This window comes from Loxodonta africana, chromosome 6 (genome assembly GCF_030014295.1).
Source record: "Loxodonta africana isolate mLoxAfr1 chromosome 6, mLoxAfr1.hap2, whole genome shotgun sequence".
Lineage (NCBI taxonomy): Eukaryota > Metazoa > Chordata > Mammalia > Proboscidea > Elephantidae > Loxodonta > Loxodonta africana.
Window position 1 is genome coordinate 55,741,782 of NC_087347.1, and position 23,457 is coordinate 55,765,238.

Genomic DNA, 23,457 nt, shown 5'->3' on the forward strand with positions numbered 1-23,457 from the left:
TTTGATAGGCGTTTGCTGAGTTGGCTGATTTAATGAAAACAAACTCAAACTCAAGGAGACTAAACTTCTGGATCTATTCCATTCTATTTCAGTGAACTTCATCTCAATATTAGTAAAACTAATTACATAAAAAAAAATATGCAGTTTAATAATTACAGCACAAGTACCAATTTACCAGTGGTTTTACATCAATAGCAATATACCAATGGCATCTATCTCAACAGATACACATGGTTTTGTGTAAGTATTAGGCAGCAAAAAAATGTTAATACTGGCATTTTTCTGATCGGCCATTAAAAGAAATCCAAAATTCACTGATTACCAAGACCTAGAAAAAATTTATAATATGGAGGACATCACAAGTAAAATGACCGAGGGATTGACTGAGAAGTCAAAAGAAAAAATTAAATATACATCTAACTTTGATTTTAGTTTAAGTGAACTGTAAATGTTCAGTTTTACAAATTAAATGTAATACTGAAAGATCACAAAAGCATTTGGCATCCATCTCAACAAAGGTTCTGTCTTTCGATTTCAAAACACATTATATTTGCCAAACACTGGTTCAGCCTCATTATCAGGACTGTTCTATAGACCTAATTCAGTGTTAACTGAAATGTACCATTAAATCTTACTTTGAAATTCAATTCTCATGGTATATGATGGAATGATTTTCTTTGGCCTGCACTTCCCATTTATTAATAAGTATGACCTACCAAAGCATTAAGACACACTATCTGAAGCTAACTGAAATTTATTTTATTGTGCTTTAGGTGCAAGTTCACAGAGCAAGTTAATTTCTCATTCAAAAATTTATACACAAATTGTTTTGTGACACTGGCTGCAATCCCTGCAATGTAACAGCACTCTCCCCCTTTCCACCATGGGTTCCCCGTGTCCATTTGTCCAGTTTTTCTGTCCCTTCCTGCCTTCTTGCCTTGCTTTTGGGCAAGAGTTTCCCATTCGGTCTCATATATTTGACTGAATTAAGAAAAGAAGCACATTCTTCATGTGTGTTATTGTTTTATAGGCCTGTCTAATCTTTGTCTGAAAAGTGTGCTTCGCGAGCTGAAATAATCTTTGCTTGCACTTTTATCTTTTAATAAAGTAAGCATTATACTTCGTGCAGATGTGTAAAAGTATAATTACTGCATCATGGGTATGCAATTTTTAACAGATACTACCAAATTGCCCTCGAAAGTAGCTAAATTTATACTTCCACCAGCAATGTCAGAGTTCCTATTTCCCACATCCTTTTCATCACTTGATGTACCTCAACATTTGCCAATCAGGGGCAAATGATCTCATTGTTGTTTTAATGGAATACCTTCACTATTGAGACCTGTAGGAATTACATACTTTCTAAAGAGCACACATACGCTCGTATTTTCTATCCTAATTCATCTTTATTATCTTTGTTATATTATCTCTTTTCTAATTAAAAAATAAAATGCCCAAATAAAAAGAAAAAGTCATTTAATAGTTCCTCTCCCCAGGGGATTATTACATACACATATTATACACTTCTGGGCTTTACAGAAGTGAAACATGGTAAATGTCCGTGCTAGGCAAGCGCTGGCACAGAAGTTAATCATGGCTCTTTAATGCCACAACATGGTTTGTGATGCTGATAAAATGCTCATTCCAATCTGTATTAGTTCTGTGGAAATACAGTGATATTTTGAAATTAAAATTCTAAAATAAATTGGGCAAAAGCATGCAAAATAGATTGAAATTACAAAAAAGAATGGATATGTGTAGGGCTACAGATTTTAAATTTGAAGTTACCAGCTATAGGGAGATACACATAAGTTAACGGAGCTTGGATGAGAGGTGAAGTATCACCTACACAAAGATGACAGTCAAAGCTAAGAGAAGAGATATGCTGTTGAAAAAGCAACCAAGTGGAAAAGGAGCAAAGGACCCAGTCTCAGGGTACATCCAGTGAGGAAATCCAAGAAAAGGAGCCAGAAACGCAGAAGAGTTTGAAAAATGAAGACAGCCAAAGTGGTTTTCAAGATGACACAATGACGGTAACAAAATTAAATAAGGGCACTGCAGGGAAAACTGAGCAAAGAAAGAACATTACATCATTTTTCTGTAAGGAAAAACTTTAGTAGTAGAATCCAAACCTAAACCAGGAAACTAAATCAGATTTAGGTTGAAGGGGACAGTGTAGCCATTTAACATAAGTAGGTAATTTGTTTATATCCTACTTCCTCCAGAATATAATACACAGTAAATACAATAAAACAGAAAATCTGAACCAAAGAAAGGAGGAAAAGCAAATGAACCAGCAATATGAACTAATGAAACTGCTGGATTAAGCATTAAATTCACTCTGAGCTTATTATTGGTAAACTGGGCAAAAAGGTAAACAGAGCAAATCATAGTTTCACGTAAGAAAAAAGTACGAAACTTCTCAAGAGAAACTTTTTCCAGAAATAAAAAATATTTCTCATGTGTGAACCTGAAAATTGATGGTCAATGTCCTTGACAGGTTTTGCAGTAAATGAAGCAACTTTATTCTCATTTAATGAAAACACTTAGCATTTAATATGTTCCAAATATTATTCTAAGCCTCTTATAAAACGTCATTTAATTTTCACATGACTATTTCTTTTAAAAATCCCTGTAAAATGTGACAGAGTCCTGAGTGCTAGCATTCCAGGTGGCTTGCTGATTGAAGGATGACCTCTGCTTTGGAAGCTAAGCATTAGAAAGGATAACAGGATCAAATGGAAGCTTACCTCACAAAATAGGGGAACTGTTCATCATGTAAAGACAAAATGGAAGGAGCCAAAGGAAGAAAGTTACATTTGGCAGCCACATCATTCGGGAATCAAAACAAATTTTCATGAATTTAAAATTTTTTTTTCACTTTAAAAAGCCAGTGCTTTTCACTTTATGTGTTAAACTGTTAACAGCTGAGGTTCACTCTTGACCCAAATCTTTGAAAGATCTCAGGATCATCATATACCTAGATTGTTCCTGAACCAGTCTAGCTATTATTCCAAACTTGGTGGCAAAAACCAAACTTACAGAACTAAGGCAAACTAGGTTAACTTTATTGGCCACTCAAACTCCAAGGCTTCTGAGCAAGTCTTCTTGAGAGCTTCCCTCTTGAGGCTGGTTTTCTTTTTTTGTGGGGGAGGTCAAGTGGGAGGTTTTTTTTTTTAGTAGGTTGCCGATCTGAAAGTTATTGCTAAGAGATGACTTTTTATTAATAGGGCCAAAAAAACAGAAGCTTCTGGGAAACATGTGTATTACAAAAAGAGTTCAAGTTCCTATCAGACAAACAAAAAAAAAAGACACTAACACAATGAAGAGAAACAGACCCAAAGACACATTTTAAATGGGAAGCAGTTCTCATCCTGTAGCCTTTAAGCATAACTTTTAAATGGTACTAACTGCATACTGCAATCCAGTAACTCTGGGCACACATATTTAAACTTGTTACATGCTTGGTGAGCCAGAAGATCTAAAATAAAAGTGAGTCCCAGATGAGATGAAACATACACATTCCAGTCCCTAAAACATCAGAAAGGTACAAATTTAACTAAAGCCTACCTTTTTATAACTATAGGAGATTTGAGTCTAACCCACGATGTTAAATGACCTGCTCTCGATAATAACGCTACTTCCTGGCACCAAATCACTACCATAGAATATCACCAATTTTGCCCATCACCTAGTAATTTCTTTTTTTTAGTAATATTTTTCAGTCTGGGAAAAAAATCACTTGGAATGTTCTAGGGAGGAGCCAACTTCAATTACAGGAAGCATTTTAACAGGTCCGAGATCGAAATTATAAGAATCACACTTTCGGTTTGACTTGAGGTACTCTGGGGCCTGGAAATAGAAATAACAGATGTAAAAGGGTGGCAATGGGTCACATGGTGTCAATACCAAGTCAGAATTATAGTAGGATATAAAGAAAGCGAACAGGTAAACTTTTATCCATATTAGGAAAACAAAAGTTTGTGTTCATTTATATTACACAAGACTATAAAGTATTAAGGAAACTTTCTCATATGTAGAAAACCCCAATTTTATTTTGAGACTAAACTGCTGTGAACGTATAGATGGTTCAACAACCTATCACGAGATATTTAAATTACAAAAGCTACTTAACTCGCATTTATCACTGAGTTAGTGTTTTACGTCATATTTCACTTTGGCTATTTTGTGAAAACCTCGCCCATCTCATGGACGACATCAGACAGGCCAGAGCTAGTCCCCAGCACAAACAGGTGGTCTAAACTGCATGCCCGAGCCTCGCGGCCACGTGACCCTTTACCTCCTCATCTCCTCTCTGAAACATTATTTCCGGTGCCCCAGATGGCTCCACACATGCCTGAGAGAGCCACCCCCGAAAGATGAATAATCCTCCACATCAGGCTTCCAAAGAGGTGGTGGCAGAGACCGAGAGAGGGCAGACAGAGGGAAAGCTCGAGCCTGGAAAAGCGACGAGGCAGGAAGGCACGGCCTCTGCTCAATACCGTTCTCCTAAATGTCACTCGCTGGAGACGTTCACATGGCATCACCCACCAGGGGCTGGGCCGGCGGCCAGCTGCCGCAGCGGCGATCCGGGGACGCGGCGTGGAGCCCGCGGCGGCCGCTCTGGGGAGGGGACAGCCCCCCCCAGCCCGGGCGGCCCGCGCCGGGGCGGGAAAGGGAAGTGGGGGCCCTGCGGAGGGGCGCGGGCGGGGAAGGCGCAGGCGGGGTCGGGCCTAATCACATGGCGCAGACGGCGCAGGCCGCCGGCATCCCTTTCTTTCTCTTTCTCGAACCTCTGCTCCCATCCCGCACCCCTGCAGGCCCCGGTCGGGCCCGGGCCCTCCCTGGAACACTCACTTTTCGCCTGCGGCCGCCGGCTCCTTGCCCTCGCTGTTGCAGAACGCGTCCGTCTCCCCGGGGCCGTCCTTGGGGCTGGACGCCGGCGGGGCCGCGGGCGGCGACGCCCCGGGCTGCGGCTGCGCGCCTCCCTTGCCCAGCTCCTGCAGGATCTCCGAGGGGGAGCTGGACAGGCCCCGCGCGAGGGGTCCCGCCGGCCGGCCGCCCCCGCCCCACCACCGGTAGAGCCGCGCAGCGGCCGCTGAGCCCGCGGCCGGCCTCCCCCCGCTCCGGGGGCGCTGGCACAGAGTGGCGAGGGGCTGCGCCCGCCTCAGCGCCGCACCAGCGACGGCGGGCGAACGCAGGAGCAGGTCCCGCAGCATCGTGGAGCCTCGCAGCCGCATCATGCCGCCGGGTCCGTCAGCGCCCGCTCGACTGAGGAGGATGCTCCGGGCGTGGGCGGCCGCCTCTCCTGCCGGAATGCGGCTTCCGAGGGGGGCGGCGAAAGGGGCAGCGACGTGGGTGTGGCTCTAGCTCAGGGCTCCGGCTCCGGCTGCCGTTGCTGCTACGCGCTATGCTGTCCGAGGCCGCTCCTCCTCTTACCGCCGAGGGCTCCGCACTGAGGCTGAAGCGCCGGGGAGGGCCGGAGACATTCCACGTTCACCCACCCAGGGGCGGGACGACGCCGGCGGCCTGCCCTCTTCGCCCGTTCCGATTGGCTTAGACCCTCGACCTCTCTTCCGATTGGTTACAGGAGCAGTCAAATTTCTTTCGGCGCCGGGTGCGCGAAGGGTCGGTCGGGCGGGCGCCGGGGAGAGAAGTCAAACTGACGTATGAGGTGGGGGTGCCAGGCTGGGCTTCAGAGGAGCCTCATCTCCGGCTCTGCGCAGGTCTCGAGCCTGTCCTGGTTGGAAAGTGCGGGCCCACAGCTCTGGTCGTTTTCCAGCGGATGGACTCTGTGGACTCTGGGGCCTCGGACCGGGCGAGAGGGGGGAAGGAATGATGGGCGAGAGGCCCCGCAGCCGAGGAGCGGGCGTACGGCGGGACTGGCTGGGGCGACCCTGGTCGGAGCCTGCAGCTGGCCCCCAACTATCGGGACAGGGCGTGTGGTGACGCCTCCAAGGGCCTCGGTCCCGCGAAGTCTGCCCCAGACGAGCCCCTTCTCTCTCCTAAATATTACGTGTGCTTGAAACTTTCCATGGTTGGCTACTACCCAGATGCGAATGTGTTTTGGAAAAAATGAGCAAAATCCTTTTAGCTATGCGACTTAAGCCATTTGGAGGGTTGGAGTGGAGGAAGGGCAATGAAAGGGGGAGGTCCAGAATAAGATTGCTTGCTTTAAAAAAAAAAAAAATTATACATACCGATGCCACAAAAATATTTTTGAACAGCAATGATTCTCCTAATAGTTTTCTTGAAGGCAAAATCATAGATACGTTTTCTATTTTAAAATCTGCTTTATTGTTTTAAAAAATAAACGTCCAAATACTGGTTCTTTGAGTCTTTTCAGCCCAGCGTCCCTTTATTCATTAATCCTTTTGGACCTGTAGAAAAGGAGCGAAGGATCTGATAAACTCTGAGATGTTGTTTGAGCCCACATATACCCTCCATCCAGGACAAAAAATGTTTTCAGACGATTTCCTGAAACAATTAGGTTTAAATGCCCAGATCTACAAAGCTTAACTGGGATGGTTTTTATGAATCCGGAAGAGAGTGTCATGAACTGATCACCAGATTTAGTAATCTAATGAATCTTAAAATATTGCACTAGATTAATAATTAGGAAACCCAGCTGTACCTACAGTCTGTGTGACCTTTGTCATGTCATAGCCTTGCCATGTTTAAGTTTTTTGTATTTGCTCTTTAACAGGAAGAACATGAAAAAAGAATGAAATCACCTTTTTTAAAAGGCTGTTAAGACTACTGCAAGTAATCATGGGGGATTGTTATCAGTATTAAGTATTACTCGTCAAATTGATGAGTTAGGTTAGTGATACATTCAGAAAAAGGAACATCGAGTTTGGGGGAACAGTAAAAACTACTACCCCTGCTTAGCCTTTTTAATAATTTATAAACGCTTGTGTCCTGAAGTCTCTTAGATATAACTAGTTATCAGTTTTGATTGCTTCCTTTTTCTCAACCACATCCAAGCTATTGAAAAATCCAGTTGTTTTCCTCCCAGTTTTTCTCTTGGTTTCTCTAATTTTCCTATGGGAAAAAAAAATTCAGGTATTTAAAGGTGTAAATATCTTATGAAGCCCTGATGAAGTGGCTAAGAGCTATAGCTGCTAACCAAAAGGTTGGCAGTTCAAATCTACCAACCACTCCAAGTATACTTAATAAATATAGAAAACAAACACAGGAACAGGAGATTATTTTCTAAAGTTTCTACCTTAGGAAATGAGATGCTGAGAATAAAGAGATGTTATTCCTAACACTTAGAAGTAAGGTACACTATGAAATTTAACCCCTTCTTTAAAAAAAAAAATTTTTTTTGAGAACGACAATGAAAAAGTAATAGGCAGCAATTGAAATTATTATAAATATAAAAAAATGTGATTGATTAACACTTTCATTTAATTCTTTTCTTCATCTTATATCATTTTCATCTTTAGTGATGTTTTAATCAAATACAACTTTGGAACCATGTATTAGAGTTACCGTATTTTTTCCACAAATAACACACCCATATAAATGATGCACCCACACACATAACACTGATAGTATGCTTAGGAAAGTACCTCATGAGGGGGTTATGCAGTTGGCAAGAAGTGTATAGCACGTGCATTATTTGTGCAAAAATATGGTAATCATTTTCAGTTAGGTTAATTATTCACCTATTAAATCATATCATCATATAAATCACTATAAAACATTTTATACACATACAGTAAAAAAAAAAAATTTTTTTTTTTTTTAAAGCCCACCAAAATATCTACAAATAGAAAAAGGCTCTCCAGATTAACACTTGACCGCACTGTCAGAGCTACTCTGAGACTTCCTCTTTGTACAGCTATCCTATAATGGATTGTGGTCCCACAGCCACTGTGAAGGTAAGTAACATTGAAAGGAAAAATTGGCCTTTTTGATTCTACTTCAACTAGAAGAATTGTTCCTGAGCTTCTATGTTCTTTCGAAGATTTAAAAAAACAGCTGTTGTCCAGTTGATTCCAACTCATGACAATCCCATGTGTGGAAGAGTAGAGCTGTGCTCCATAGCCTTTTTTCTGAAGGAATTTTTGAAGCTCACAAAAAGGTTCATGTTTCAAGATCATAATACAACCCATATATAAGTTCCAGATTTTGCTCTTCACAAAAGCTAAAAGATTATTACTTTGTTGACCTAGAGCTAAACAGAAAATACTTCTCCTTTGACCCAAGGCTTAAAAGAATTGTCTAAGTTTTGTTGTTGTTGTTGTTTGAAATTCTTTTGGTTGGAGGACAGAGTAAGTTTCAGGAAACCTCTAAATTTTTTTTTCTACTTCCCTTTCATCTGTTGGCTTCCGGTTTTAACTGGCGAACTTCCTAGCCTCACTGATAAACCTTGCCACCATGACTTCTTTTTCCAATGCTGAATTTAGATCTGAGTTACAGCAAGAGCAAATCCTTCTCTATAAAATGAGGATAATATTAGTACTTATTTCATAGGGATGTTGTGAGGATTAAATGAGTCAACACAGACAAAGCATTCTGTAGGTACTAGACATTATTATTATTATTGTCCCATGGGTGAATAAGTTTTGTTGTGAAATGTGATCAGTTGTCACCTCTATTGAAAAGCCGAACTGAGAACTGTTTTAAACTAATTGTAAAATATATTTAAGGACAAGCTAACTCCCCAAAATGAGTAGATCATGTACTTCGTTTTTAGAATAACCAAAAAAACCCCCAAACCCTTTGCTATCGAGTAGATTCCAATTCATAGCGACGCTATAGCACAGAGTAGAACTGCCCTGTAGGGTTTCCAAGGAGCACCTAGTGGATTCCAACTGTCGACCTTTTGGTTAGCAGCAGTAGCTCTTAACCACTACACCACGATGGGTTTCCCATTTTTAGAATACAAACCGGTAATTTCTTTAAAGTATCCTAAAATTGAAAGGGAATGCTGCAAAGATAGCAAGAGCAAAGCTGGGCTTAGTGCCCGAGGTGCCAGCTATTTACAAACAACTAAAAAAAGTGCTAAAGAAGATGAGTTGCTAGGAAAAAAACAGTAGGACTGGACGTACATGTCATGTATATATATCCCAACACAGTGCAGTTAGATCTAAAAATCTATTATTTGTAGTCTGTGTAAGTGAAATTAAACCTCCCTTCATTGCTACATCACACAAAAATGGTTAGACTTTTACCAAATTTGAAGGACATACTTGAGATGGTCTGATTTAAAATATTAACTATATGAGGTTCTTTTTGAGGGTCTCCTGATGGCTGGAATAAGGAGGGAAGGGAATCAGCTATTTGTTTTCATCTAGAGGGTATCATAAAGACTTTAGTTAAATCATAAATTAATATTATGTGAACTTAGTTCACAATTATATGGTCAGGGCCTCCAAATATTTGTTAATTTTCAAAATGATTTTAATTTTTTTTTGTTTCTATGGATTCATATAAAAATTAAATGAAACTAAACCCCATCCCAGAAATAAGTCTTATTTGTATATTAGCAAAATTTAAAGAAAAATAATTAGATTTTGTAAATAGCCCAAAAGTCAGTCACAAGGATGACTGTTCTCTCTTCCACTGGAAGGACTTTACCTCCCCATTTGTTGATGGCAAGTTTGGCCTTGTGCTTGATTTATTCAATAAAATGTGAGAGGGAGTGACATGCCGCTGCTGAGCTATAGCTTTAAGAGCCGTCACTTGGTTCCGCCATCTCTCTTTTCTTTCTGGGACAAGAGCAGCACATACCAGACAGGGGCTGCTTCTTTACCTGAGTCCCAGAATGATGGAACAAAACTAAAGATGACTGTGATTGACAAATAACATGAAGAGAAATAAACCTTAGGGTACAAGTCATTTACCAGAACATGACTTAGCTTAAACTTATTGTTACAATGTCCAACTTGAATGAAGAACACTTGGCAGCTATGAGACCAACACGTACTATGAAGAGTATTTGAGAACTCTAAAAAACAGGCAATCTACCTTCATAGCAGTTGAAACTGAGTACTGTTGAGAGAACAATGGGAGTACCAATGAGAATAAGCATTCCCTTTCAGAGACAAAATTAAAATTCAGGTAGGAGACACTTGATTGATATTTCAACGTGCCACATGCATTTAATGCTATAAAAAGGGAAGGTTAATAGTGGTTTGAAAATGAGCCCTATGTCAATTACAATAATCCGATATTGGTTCAAAGGAGCTCAGCAGCACAACAGTTAAGCCCTTGGCTGCTAACCGAAAGGGCGGCAGTTTGAGCCCAACAACCACTCCTCTGGAGAAAAGACCTGGTGATCTGTTCCCATATTGCCCTCAGGTTGATTCCAACTCACAGCGACCTTGCAGGACATAGCAGAACTGCCCGATAGAGTTTTCAAAAGCTGTAATCTTTATGGGAGCAGACTGCCACATCTTTCTCCTGCAGAGCAGCTGGTGGGTTCCAATCACTGACCTCCAGTTAGGAGCCGAGGACTTAGCCACTGCAGGACCAGGGCTCCTTCTGTAAAGGTTATAGCCTAGGAAACACTATGCGGCAGTTCTACTCTGTCCTATAGGGTCTCTATGAGTTGGAATCAACTTGAGGGCACACAGCAACAGCTTTCGTATAACATCTGAAATTTGCCACAGTTTCCAAGCCCTGGAAAAAGAAAAATGAGCCTAACTTTTATTTATATATGCTCATCTAATGGTAAGATCATTTGAAACCAATTACTGAACTTCACTGAAATCATTATTTGTATAGCTAAATCCAAAATTCAGACATAAGAAAAAGTAACATCAGAATCCACAAAAATGTATTTTGATGAACTGGTCTAAAAGGCAAATCTGTATGCATCCTCTGGATAACACTGGTTCTATTAAAGTACATCTTCACTTTTTAAGCAGTCAGCATCTAGTTCACTCTGCACAATCCTAAGTCACAAGAAACAAGTTGCCTGCCCAGCCAATTCTGACTCACAGCAATCCTACAGGACGGAGTAGAACTGCTCTGTAGGCTTTCCAAGGAGTGCCTTGTGGATTTGAACCGGCGATCTTTATGGTTAGCAGCTATAGCCCTTAACCCTTACGCCGCCAGGATTTCCCTAACAAACATAGAAGTTTATTTATGATTGAGCAGCTTCTCACAGGGACGATGCCATGTGGTATGCTCTGAGGCAGGACTGTATTCATATGTGCCCTTGATAGTACAACAAACGATGGGTTTGGGAATCTTTACCTGAACAGATCTTTACTCCAGTGGAACAGATGGTGGGTTGGAACTGCCGACCTTTTGGTTAGCAGCCAAGGGCCAAATGCTTATCAATAGGAAAATGGATTAAAATATCATAATGTTCTCATATTATGATATATAATACTTTATTTAAAATTAATGAACCACAGTTTCATGCATCAAAGTGGAGAAATCTCAAAAACAGTGCTGAGAGGGGAAAAAAATTACAGAAGAATATATGTATTATGTGACTATGTATATAAAATATAAAAACAGGTAAAATAATACATTATTGACAGAATTCTATATGTGTAATTTAAAAGTTTAAAAACACTCGTGGGAATGAAAAACAGCAAATTCAGTGTAATGGCTACTATCTCTGGATATATACAATGGGGAATGAGCTTGAAGAGTTATAAAACAGAACTCTAACTGTATTTGCAAATACTGACTTCTTAAAACAGTATTTTGAAAAATCTGAAGCAAATATGTTACCTGGGTGGTCAACACAATGGTGTTTGTTATATTCTTTCTTTTTTTACCTCCATGTTTGAAATAAACCAAAATAAAAGGAGCTTTTTACAAAGTTGAAAGCCATTACAGCTCTCTAATAATTATGGTATTTAAAGAAAATGTTACAAATCCGACATTATATTTTTAATGGTCTTTTTAAACTTTTAAAAAAAAATTTGCACAACCAATGCTGAGTAATAGAACTGGTAAACAATAAAGCTATCCTGTAAATATTTTTCAAGAGGACAACCAAAATACAAAGGTAGGGATGGCTTATACTTAATTGAAATAGTTACAGAAAAAAATACTTAGTTCTTGGCTATCTCAATGATAAATATGAAAGCAGTTCCTTTGGTAACAAAATAGGAATAGAAACTATGTCCTTCTTTGCTTCGAGGTTAAAGAAGTTATGTTACCTTTGTAACATTCTGTTGGGGACAGGTGTCAATTACTAAATGTTACAGTTAGAGAAATTATAACTTAATAAAGTCACACAGCTAATAAATAACAGAATGGGTGAAGACACACCCTCCAGCTAGATCTGGCCCTTGCCCTCGTTTCTTTTGAACGATTGGACAAATGCCTACAAGAAGCATGTCTGTAGGTACAAAAACACAAGGCTCTTAAAAATCTTTGGGAATAATTTTCCAAATGAGGAACCAGGTAGGTAGCATGACCGAGTAAAGCAAAACAGTTGTAATACAATAGGGTATAGTGAGACTCTAATAAATTTGAATTGGAATGCTCTTGTCTAATGGGGCAGTAACAAACTTGCTCCAACCAATTTTAGCTAAATGGGAATGCCAGCACAATTACTAGACCTTTGGATTCTTCAAGATAATCCAGAAATGGGATTTTTAAAAATAAATAAAATTCCCTGACTTTTAAATGTAAGCAGGTCACTTTTTTTCTTTTTTAATCACTATAAAACCAAAAAAACCAAACCCATTGCTGTTGAGTCGATTCTAATTCATAGCAACCCTGTAGGACAGAGTAGAACTCCCTGACAGGGTTTCCAAGGAGCGGCTGGTGTTAGTAGCCATAGCTCTTAAACACTGTCCCCAGGGCTCCTTTATCACTAACTATATAGGTCAAATAAAACATCTGTAAGAATAGTTTGGCCTGTGGGCCACAAAGTTCCCAACTCGGTCCTGAATAATCAGGTGATGATAGCAATATAATGTTCTTTGCGGTTTATTCTTCAGAACCGATTCTACACAATAAGATTCATCCAAGCTGATCATAAACACCCTCTTCCCCTTGGAAGTGCTGCAGACATCTTGCCAGCCTTCAGGCAAACCTAAAACAACAGTGCCAATGAGTGGAGGGACAGAAAGCACCTGACATTTCTAAGACATTATTAACCTTCTGACTCTACCAAGCCTGATGCCTGCCCTCCACTGGACATCTTGTTACATGAGACCCATTTCCTTATTAATTAAATCATCTGGAGTCAGAATTTCCATTAAGGCATCCTAGTTGATTCAATGCCACACCACAGACAATTCCTGCTCTGTCTATATCTTTCTCTTTGTCTTGAGTGCAATTTATTATACCTTCTCTCTCACATTAAATCTGCTAAATTACATATCCATGTATTTATATTTTGACCTATTTATACATTATATGACCCTCGATTGTTTGGGACTATGCATAATAGCCTTGCATGGTTTGAAAATAAAAAGTCATAGAGTTACAGATACAGTAAACTTTAAGGAACCTGCTCTAAATATTCCGTTTGAATCTTGACTGGCTTCTAAAGCTCCAGATTTGCTTCCTTCCTCCCACAACAAAAAATATTGAACTACATTAAGACAGCTAAATTGAACAAACCCATTTTTCCCTTCTGCTAAACTAAACTTCCATGTTTGTTCCTGACTGATTAGTATCTGAAGTCCACCTCATCTTGCTATCCTTCATTCTAGCCGGAAAGATCAATTTTCCTCACCTAACCAACTTTTCTCCTCGAAGTCTTTGCTTATCTTTTACTTATCACCTTCTATGCCCTCAGCCCCTTTCTCTACCAGTCAAAATTACGCTCATCCTTCAAGGTCCCCAACTTACGTCTTCATATTGCTCTTCATGTTTCATATCATCCTCGTAACAACCATTTGAGATGGGTACGTAGATGTAATCTCATTTCACAAGTAAGAAAATAGAGAAGTTAAATGATTTTTTTCCAACATTTTAGCTTAAAAATTACCACATATTTCTTGACTCTGTGGCTTTTGCCCTTATCATTTCCATCTGGATACATTTTCCCTTCCCTAAAACGCTACTCAAATGTCATCCATCTGGGAAGCCTTCCATGACCTCACTAAAACCTGTTGCCATTGAGTTGGTTCCAACTCATAATGACTCTATAGGATAGAGTGGGGCTGCCCTGTAGAGTTTCCAAGACTGTAATCTTTACAGAAGCTGGCTGCCACATCTTTCTCCTGGGGAGCGGCTGGTGAGTTTGAACCACCTACCTTTTGGTTAGCAACCAAGTGTTTAACCACTGCACCACCAGGACTCCTTCTTGACCTCACTAGGCAGAGTTAAGGGTTTCTTCCTCTATACATTGGGGTTCACTTGATTATGCATGGAGTTATCACATCACCATAATTATTTGTGTGCATCTTTCTCTCAATTAGATGTGAGGATGAAGATTTTTAAAACTGATCTTATATTTCCTGACCTTTGAAGCATACCCAGTATATAAGAGATACTTTTTAACAGTTTATTAAATGAATAAATAAATGTATACAAGTCTTAACATCACTCAAAGGAGATAAGTTTTTTTGAGGTGGGGGCAGTCTCATATAATTTATTGCTACAGCCTTGCTAGACAGAGAGAATAGGGAATATGGAAGGAAATGAGGCCAGAGAGGCAAGGGACAGATCATGTTGGGCCTGGAGGACCAGAGTAAGGAATTTGGATTTTAGTTTAAGTGCTGTGAGAAGTCACTGGTGGTTTTTATCAGGAGAACAGCATGATCTGATCTCTACATTTTGACCATAAAAATGATAAGCAAATGCAAAAGCACGGTGTTCAAGAAGTAAACTCAGTTGAGGTCGTTTCATACAATGTAGGAGTTTATTAATTGGAAAATAAAGGAAATATATTAGGACAAATGAACCTTCCTCAATTTTATTTGAATTGAGTAAATTCCCTCTCTATTGCATTTCATAAAAAGGAGGAAATTTATTAAAAATTCAAACTGCAAAAGAACTTTATTGATACCTTGTTTTTAGTGACTACCTATCTGTGTCAAGCTTCATGTTAGAAACTAAGATTAGGTAATGAATAAGACATGGTCTCTAGCTTTGAGAAGTTAGAGGACATGGAAGAAAGACAGGTACAGAAACTCCTAATTAAAATACAGTGTTAGGGACACAATAAACAATATTTTTTTTCCAGTGGATATAAATAATCTAGAAAAGAATTTTACCAGGGAGATTAAAGGATATTCTAGAAAGGAGGTGATACTTGCTAAGTAGAACTCCAGGTGTAGAAGGGTATAAGGGTGAAAAAGGCACTGTTTTAGGAGCAAAAAAGAGTGAAATTACGTGGAAGATTCAGGAAATTACAAGTAATCTAGTAATCTAGCTGGACAATGAATAAGAAAGACCGAAGAAGAATTGAGGCCTTTGAATTGTGGTGTTGGTGAAGAATATTGAATATACCACGCGCTGACAGAAGAATGAACAGATTTGTCTCGGAAGAAGTACAGCTAGAATGCTCCTTAGAAGCAAGGATGGCAAGACTTCGTCTTACATACTTTGGACATATTATCAGCAAGGACCAGTCCCGGGAGAAGGATATGATGCTTGGTAAAGTAGAGGGTCAGCGAAAAAGAGGAAAACCCTCAACGAGATGATTTGACACAGTGGCTACAACAATGAGCTCATACATGGCAACAATTGTGAAGATGTCACAGGACCAGGCAGTGTTTCATTCTGTTGTACATAGGGCTGCTATAAGTTGGAACCAACTTGACAGCACCTAACGACAACAGTGTGGTATTTGTTAGCACTATCTACCTAATTCCTGTTTCAGCCTGTGTGAGATTGCATTTCTCTGCCCCCTTGAAGTTGAATGTATCCATGCACCTTGCTTTATCCAGGGAAATATGATTATAAGCTTAAAAAGCCAACGCACAATTTTCTACTCTCTCTTTCCCTCTGCACTGTAACTGGCAATGCTTTAAGCTGATGGCTGCTATGTCTGCTTGGGTCACTGACTGCAGAGAAAGAAGCCTTAATGGCTTAAGCCTCTGCGATTTAGGGCTTATTAGCACAGCAGAGTTCATGCTATCCTGGCTGATTCAGCCAATACATTAAAGGGGAGGGTAGGAGAGAGAGTACTGGATCCTAGAAAAGCCAGTTCTCTTGATGGAATATGTAATGAGATGGTCAACCCATAAAGCAGCTATTTGCCTAAGAGCAGGCCCAAAATATTCGAATCAGTGAATTCAAGGAAATGTATTTTATACTTTTCCAAATGTTTTCCATTTCTGACAAGCCATTTCTATTTCTACAACTAACTCCAAAGTGACAAATGTAATTCGAGTCAAGAAAAAGATGGTATCTTCATAAACCACCTATATTAAATCTGACAGGGAACTGCCAGAAATTCAAGCCGGATTTAGAAGAGGACGTGGAACCAGGTACATCATTGCTGATGTCAGATGGATCCTGGCCAGAAGCAGCAAACACCAGAAAGATGTTTACCTATGTTTTATTGGCTATGCTAAGGTATTCAACAGTGTGGCTCATAACAAATTATGGATAACGTTGCAGAGAATGGGAATTCCAGAACACTTAACTGTGCTCATGAGGAATCTCTACATGGATCAAGAGGCAGTCATTTGAACAGAGCAAGGGGATACTTCAAGGTTTAAAGTCAGGAAAGGTGCACATCACGGTTGTATCCTTTTACCGTATGTACTCATTCTGTCCTTACTCAATCTGTATGCTGAGCAAATAATTCGGGAAGCTGGACTGTATGAAGAAGAATGGGGCATCGTGGTTGGAAGAAGACTCATTAATAACCTGCCTTATGCAAAAATGACATAACCTTGCTTGTTGAAAGTGAAGAGGACTTAAAGCACTTACTGATGACGAGCAGAGATCACAGTTTCCAGTATGGATTACCCCTCAACACAAAGAAAACAAAGATCTGCACAACTGGACAAATAAGCAACATCATGATAAATGGAGAAAAGATTGAGGTTATCAAGGATTTCATTTGACTTCGATCAACAATCAATATCCATGGAAGCAACCATCAAGAAACAGAAAGACACATTGCATTGGCAAATCTGCTGCAAAAAAAAAAAAAAAAAAAAACCTCCTTAAAGCATTGAAAAGTAAAGATGTCACCTTGAGGACTAAGGTGCGCTTGACCAAAGCCATGGTGTTTTCAGTCACCTCCTATGCATGAGAAAGGTGGACAATGAGTAAGGAAGACCGAAGAAGAATTGATGTCTTTGAGTTGTGGTATTGGCAAAGAGTATTGAATAAACCATGGACTGCCAAAGGAACAAACAAATCTGTTTTGGAAGAAGTACAACCAGAATGCTCCTTAGTAGGAAGGATGGCAAGACTACGTATCACATACTTTGGGCATGTTATCAGGAGGGATCAGTCTCTGGAGAAGGCCATTATGTTCAGTAGAGAGTCAGCAAAAAAGAGGAAGACCCTCAATGAGATAGATTAACACAGCGGCTGCAACTATGGGCTCAAGCATTAGCAACAATTGTGAGGATGGCGAAGGACCAGACAGGGGAATGGTATATACGTGATAGGTTGTTCATGCAGGCAAAGGAGGAAATGAGGTAGAGAAAGGCCTGGACATGAGGGGCCACCCTGAATTGTAGATGTGTAGGGGCCAAGAGTCGGAATTGACTCGACAGCAATGGGTTTGGTTTTTGGTTTTGGTTTAGGGCCCAAGGATAGATTGGCATATGTATATTAAGATATCAGAAACACTGAAAGGAACACCAAAGAAAGAAGAGCATTGGGAGCAAAGATGGAGATTTTGGAGACAAACTTGGTTTTCTTCACAATTGTACTTCTTCCTCAATGATTTCTGAAGTTGGCCAAGGAAAATGCCTCAAGAATGTACAGTAGCTAGGATCTGTCCAAATGCTGAGAGGAAAATCAAGTCTTTATATAGTGAGAAATCCAATAAATAAATTTTAAGACCAATTCTGAAGAGCAAATTTATGTTCGTTTATTTAAAAAAATTAACACTGCATATGGAGTCCCTGGAGGGTGCAAACATATAATGCACTACTGCTAACATTAACCTTTTGAGTTCACCCAGAGGAACCTCAGAAGAAAGGCCTGGCAATCTACTTCTGAAAAATCAGCCATTGAAAACTCTATGGAGCACAGTTCTACTCTGACACACATGGGGTCAAAAAGATGGCAACAACTCAATGGCAACTGGCTTAACAATTTAGCTCTCTAAATAGATAAGGAGCCCTGTTGGCACGAACAGTTAACCAACAGCAGTTTGAACCCACCCAACAGCTCTGTGGGAGAAAGGCCTGGCAATCTGTTTCTATAAAAATTATAGCCAAGAAAATCCTATGAGGCAGTTCTACTCTGTCACATGGGGTCACTATGAATCAGAATCAACTCAACAGCACCCGACAGCATAGTTCTTTATGAGTTGGGCATCAGGAGACTGGAAATCTAGCTCCAGCCTGGCCATTACCTAGCTGGTTGACCTGGTCAAGTCCCTTGAACTGTCAATGCCTCACCTCAATTCATACGTCTATAAAATGGAAGCTTGGCCTAGGTAGCCTCAAAGGGGCCACCTTGGTTTGAACTGTGATTCTGGGCACTAGTTACATACAATTAGGCTTTTTTCTGGAGATTACTAGGCTCTAACTGGTGAAATCTCATGTCTACATTTTTGTTTTTTTCTAGTAGATACCATGGGCATTGCAGGTGACACATTGTAGATACCGAACAAGGTTAAGAAATGTTTTAAGTGTGGTGACTAGAAAAAAGCAATAAACAACCTCTATTTTTTTTTATATAGTAGCTTTGTAAGAGCAATAAAGGCTATACCCATTTTTAGGTTAATAACCTAAGATACTATTAAGGATGACCAGCCAAGGGACCCATCACCATCAAGAACCTCAGAGCCTGGGTGGGAACTTGTCCCAGGGTGTCAGACAGTGTCTCTGTAGCCTCCCATCGTCCATGGGTTTCCCTTCCAGTAGTGGGCACTATCAGAATATAAAGGCAACTATATCTGAAGGTGGTTCATGTGCTGTGCGATCAACTGGCACGCATAGTCATGACAGGAGACTCTAGTCACTGAGAGTATGCGTGCTCACTGTCATTAGAGACAGCTGTTGTCTCTGAAGAGCCCTGGCTGCCAGACTCCTCGAGCAGTCTCCAAGATAGTATTTTGGTGCAAACCTTAGTATGTGCTTTTAGAGAGAATTAGAGACGGAAGATAACCACAAGTAAATAGAAAGCAGATGGACTGGTACAAATGGAGTTGCAAATATAATTTTCAAGTCGATTATGATGGGTTTTTTTTTTTTTTCCTAGAGCTTTTTAAGGGGGGGGGCAGTGTCTAGGCTCCATTTATCTCAAATAATAAAACTCTTTGCACTCCTAGCAACCACTTCCTGGAAAACAACCTGACAAAACAATCAAAACAGTGAAAAGAGGTCTTTAGCACATTCAACAATGATAAGAGAGGTTTTAAGAGCGAAACCCTGTAATAACTTCCATTATATGTGGCTATATACAGTAGTTTTCAGATGAGCAGCCCGAATCATAAGCTTCCTTGCTGCAAAAACATCTATTAACCCTTCCCTGATCACTGCATTCTGGGTATGTGCCTTAGTCATCTAGAGCTGCCATAACAGAAATACCACAAGTGGACGTTGTTAACAAAGAGAAATTTATTTTCTCACAGTCTAGTAGGTTGCAAAAGGGATGGCACCTAGCACAGTGCCTGCCACTTTGGGACACTCCATAAATATCCACGGAATAAAAGAAGAGAGGACAGGGTTTCCTAGTAAAAGCTTCCTAAGTTGTTGGAAGAAGTAGCTACCAAGAGAATGCTCTTGTGAATCTAGAACCCAAAGAGAAAAGGATACTAGTATTTCTTTCAGAGGCCAGTGCGGAAGCACAACTCAGGACAGGAAACTAAAGCTCAGCTCAGCTTATCAATAAGTGATCTAAAGGCATGTGTAACAAAGAGGAACGATGAAGGTTTCAGGCAGAGGAAGCAGCATGTGCAGAAGCAGTAAGACAGGGAGCAAAGGCCCCGAGATTGGAGGGTGCCTGTTTGAGAAATAATGAAGAGACTGTTGTGGCTAGAGGAGAAACAACTAAAAGAGAAGTAGACTGTACTACCAGGGAGGTAATAGGGGGTTGAGTGTGGAACCTAGAGACTTAGTAAGACAAGGAACAGAGGGACCCCCATATCTGCAAACAAAGTAACAAGAAATAGGCCACGGCGCAGAAACAAAGCCATTCCCCAGAATAACGGGGCAGGGTATCTAAAAACAGCCCACAAACTTCTTTAAAGTTGCCTTTCAGAAGCAGCTGGAGAAGACCAGGCCCAGGGACATGCACAGAACATCCGCCTGTGGCCACTATGTGACCTTCCACCAGGGGCAGTAAGAGGCTACAGCCCCAGCTATGGAATTGAACCTGGGGAATAAGAGACTGCGCAGGTGTGACACCCTATAATAAGTGCTGCTACGGATCCCAGAGGCCTCCGGGACAGGAGCCACCTTGGAAAGCTGCTGCACACGCACCTTAGTTGACATATCCCCGCCTGTGTCTATGAATAAACGTGAATCTTTTCCCATCTTAGAACTTTTTAAAAACGTGGGCCTGTCTTTTGTTCTGTGAGATGAGGGTATGCGTTGCTCTAGGCCCTGTTCATCTCTGCTTGCAAGCCTCTTCAATAAAGCTTTGCTCGTGTGGAAAACTACGTGCCTTATCTGCTCATTCTTGACCAGTGAGAGGCAAGAATCTTATTCTGGTAACAGCAGCAATAGTTCCCAAATTACAGCTTAGGAGGGGCCTACAGGCAGCAGAGGAAACGCTGGTGGCCTAATGGTTAAGAGCTTGGCTACTAACCAGATTGTCGGCAGTTCGAATCCACCAGGTGCTCCTTGGAAACTCTATGGGGTAGTTCTACTCTGTCCTAAAGGGTCACTATGAGAATGGACTGGATGGCAACGGGTTTAATGGGTTTACAGGCAGCAGATGGAACCATGGTGGCACAGCGGTTAAGCACCCCTTGTTCAAAGGACACACTCAGCTCCTGGAGGTGCTTTCTTGGTGGTATGAGGTCCCCAACTCCCTGCTTGCTTCCCTTTCCTTTCATCTCTTGAGAGATAAAAGGTGGTGCAGGCAATACAAGGAAGGTCAGCCTAATTGGACTGGACTAAAAGCAAAGAGGTTTCTGGGATAAAATGAAAGCTTCAAAGGTCAGCGGAGCAGGGGCTGGGGTCTGGGGAACATGGTTTGAGGAGACTTCTAAGTCAAAGGGCAAAATAATTCTATTATGAAAACATTCTGCATCCCACTTTGAATTGTGGCGCCTGGGGTCCTAAATGCCAACAAGCGGCCATCTAAGATACATCAATTGGTCTCAACCCACCTGGAGCAAAGGCAAAGGAAGAACACCAAGGCCACACGACAACTAAGAACCCAAGAGACAGAAAGGGCCACGTGAACCAGAGACCTACATTATCCTGAGACCGGAAGAACTAGTTGGTGCCCGGCCACAATAGATGTCTGCCCTGCTAGGGAGCACAACAGACAACTCCTGAGGGAGCAGGAGGCCAATGGGATACAGACCCCAAATTCTTATAAAAAGACCATACCTAATGCGACTAGAGGAATCCCAGAGACAATGCTCCCCAGAACTTCTGATGGCACAGTACAGGAACCATCCCCGAAGACAACTCATCAGGCATGAAAAGGACTGGTCAGCGGGGGGGAGAGAGATGCTGATGAAGAGTGAGCCAATTAAATTAGGTGGACACCGAAGAGTGTGTTGGCAACTCTTGACTGGAGGGGGGATGGGAAGATAGAGAGAGAGGGAAGATGGCAAAATTGGCATGAAACGAGAGACTGAAAGGGCTGACTCAATAGGGGGAGAGCAAGTGGGAGAAGGGAGTATGATGTATGTAAACCTACATGTGACAGGCTGATTGGAATGGTAAATGTTCACTTGAAGCTTAATAAAAATTAATTAAAAAAAAAAAAAAAGTGGTGCAGGCCACACCCCAGGGAAACTCTCTTTACATTGAATCAGGGAGGTGACCTGAGTAAGGGTGGTGTTATAATCCTACCCTAATCCTCTCAACATAAAATTGCAATCACAAAATGGAGGACAGCCGCACAATACTGGGAATCATGGCATAACCAAGCTGATACACACATTTTTGGGGAGACATAATTCAATCCATGACAGTATGACCATAATGTACTTAGGGAATTTTACAACAAAACAGTCAGTGAGATTATCTTGGTGCATCGCATGCACTAACTGCAACAATAAGAAGGAAACTATGCTTGTTTCCTTGCTCTATCTGTGTGACTCTGGGCTACTTAAATAACCTCAAAGGGCCTCAATTTCCTCGCTTTTAAGATGAGGACAATAGTACTCACCTCTCAGGGCTATCGTGAGAATTGAACGAAGGAATGCATGTGTATTGTTTAATGAGAAGCACATGCCGAAAGTCAGCATATGTTAGCTCCCTGTCCCTGACAATCCATTTCTGTCCAGGAGCCAGAATGATCTTCTTAAACTATAAATCGGATCATGTTACCCTCCAGCTTAAAACCCTTAATGGCTTGCCACTACACTTAGGACAAAATTTAAAAACCGTAACATGCCCTACAAGGCTTCATCTGGCTCTGCCTAAATGTCAGCACTATCTTTAGCCAATCTCTCTCTGAAATTCTATGCTATGCCCATAGTTGCCTTCTTTCAGTTCTCCAAATATCCAGACCTATGACTCCTACATAGTAGGAGCACAGGAGAGATGGAGGGAGGGGTTAAATATGTACCAAGCCCATCTCCCTTGATATGCATAATTGATATTTTATAAATCTTATATAAAATGCTATGCACACCACTCAGAGTCAGATTGCTGCCTTTACCAAACCAACACATTGCTGTAGAGTCGATTCCGACTCATAGCGATTCTACAGGACAGAGCAGAATCCATAGGGTTTCCAAGTGTGTAATCTTTACCGAAGCAGAATGCCACATCTTTCTCGGGCGGAATAGCTCGTGGGTTTGAACTGCCCACTTTCCAGTTAGCAGCTGAGTGCTTAACCACTGTGCCACCGTGGTTCCATCTGCTGCCTGTAAACCCATTAAACCCGTTGCCATCCAGTCCATTCTCATAGTGACCCTTTAGGACAGAGTAGAACTGCCCCGTAGAGTTTCCAAGGAGCACCTGGTGGATTCGAACTGCCGACAATCTGGTTAGTAGCTGAGCTCTTAACCATTAGGCCACCAGCGTTTCCTCTGCTGCCTGTAGGCCCCTCCTAAACTGTAATTTGGGAACTATTGCTGCTGTTACCAGAATAAGATTCTTGCCTCTCACTGGTCAAGAATGAGCAGATAAGGCACGTAGTTTTCCACACGAGCAAAGCTTTATTGAAGAGGCTTGCAAGCAGAGATGAACAGGGCCTAGAGCAACGCATACCCTCATCTCACAGAACAAAAGACAGGCCCACGTT

The 23,457-nt window shown here is 41.2% G+C and overlaps 1 protein-coding gene across 5 annotated transcripts in view; it reads right to left on the minus strand.

Annotated features, from left to right (window-relative positions):
* GLS (glutaminase) overlaps positions 1–5,462 on the minus strand; it is a 77,915-nt gene extending 72,453 nt beyond the window's left edge. For 4 of the 5 annotated variants that reach the window (XM_010602677.3, XM_010602675.3, XM_023542695.2 and 1 more), the window contains exon 1: positions 4,858–5,462. In XM_010602677.3, the coding sequence (XP_010600979.2) occupies positions 4,858–5,243 (386 nt within the window). In that variant the 5' untranslated portion in view covers positions 5,244–5,462. The remainder of the gene's footprint in view (positions 1–4,857) is intronic. The other variant, XM_010602685.3, reaches the window with a different exon arrangement.
* Between the last annotated feature and the right edge of the window lie 17,995 nt (positions 5,463–23,457).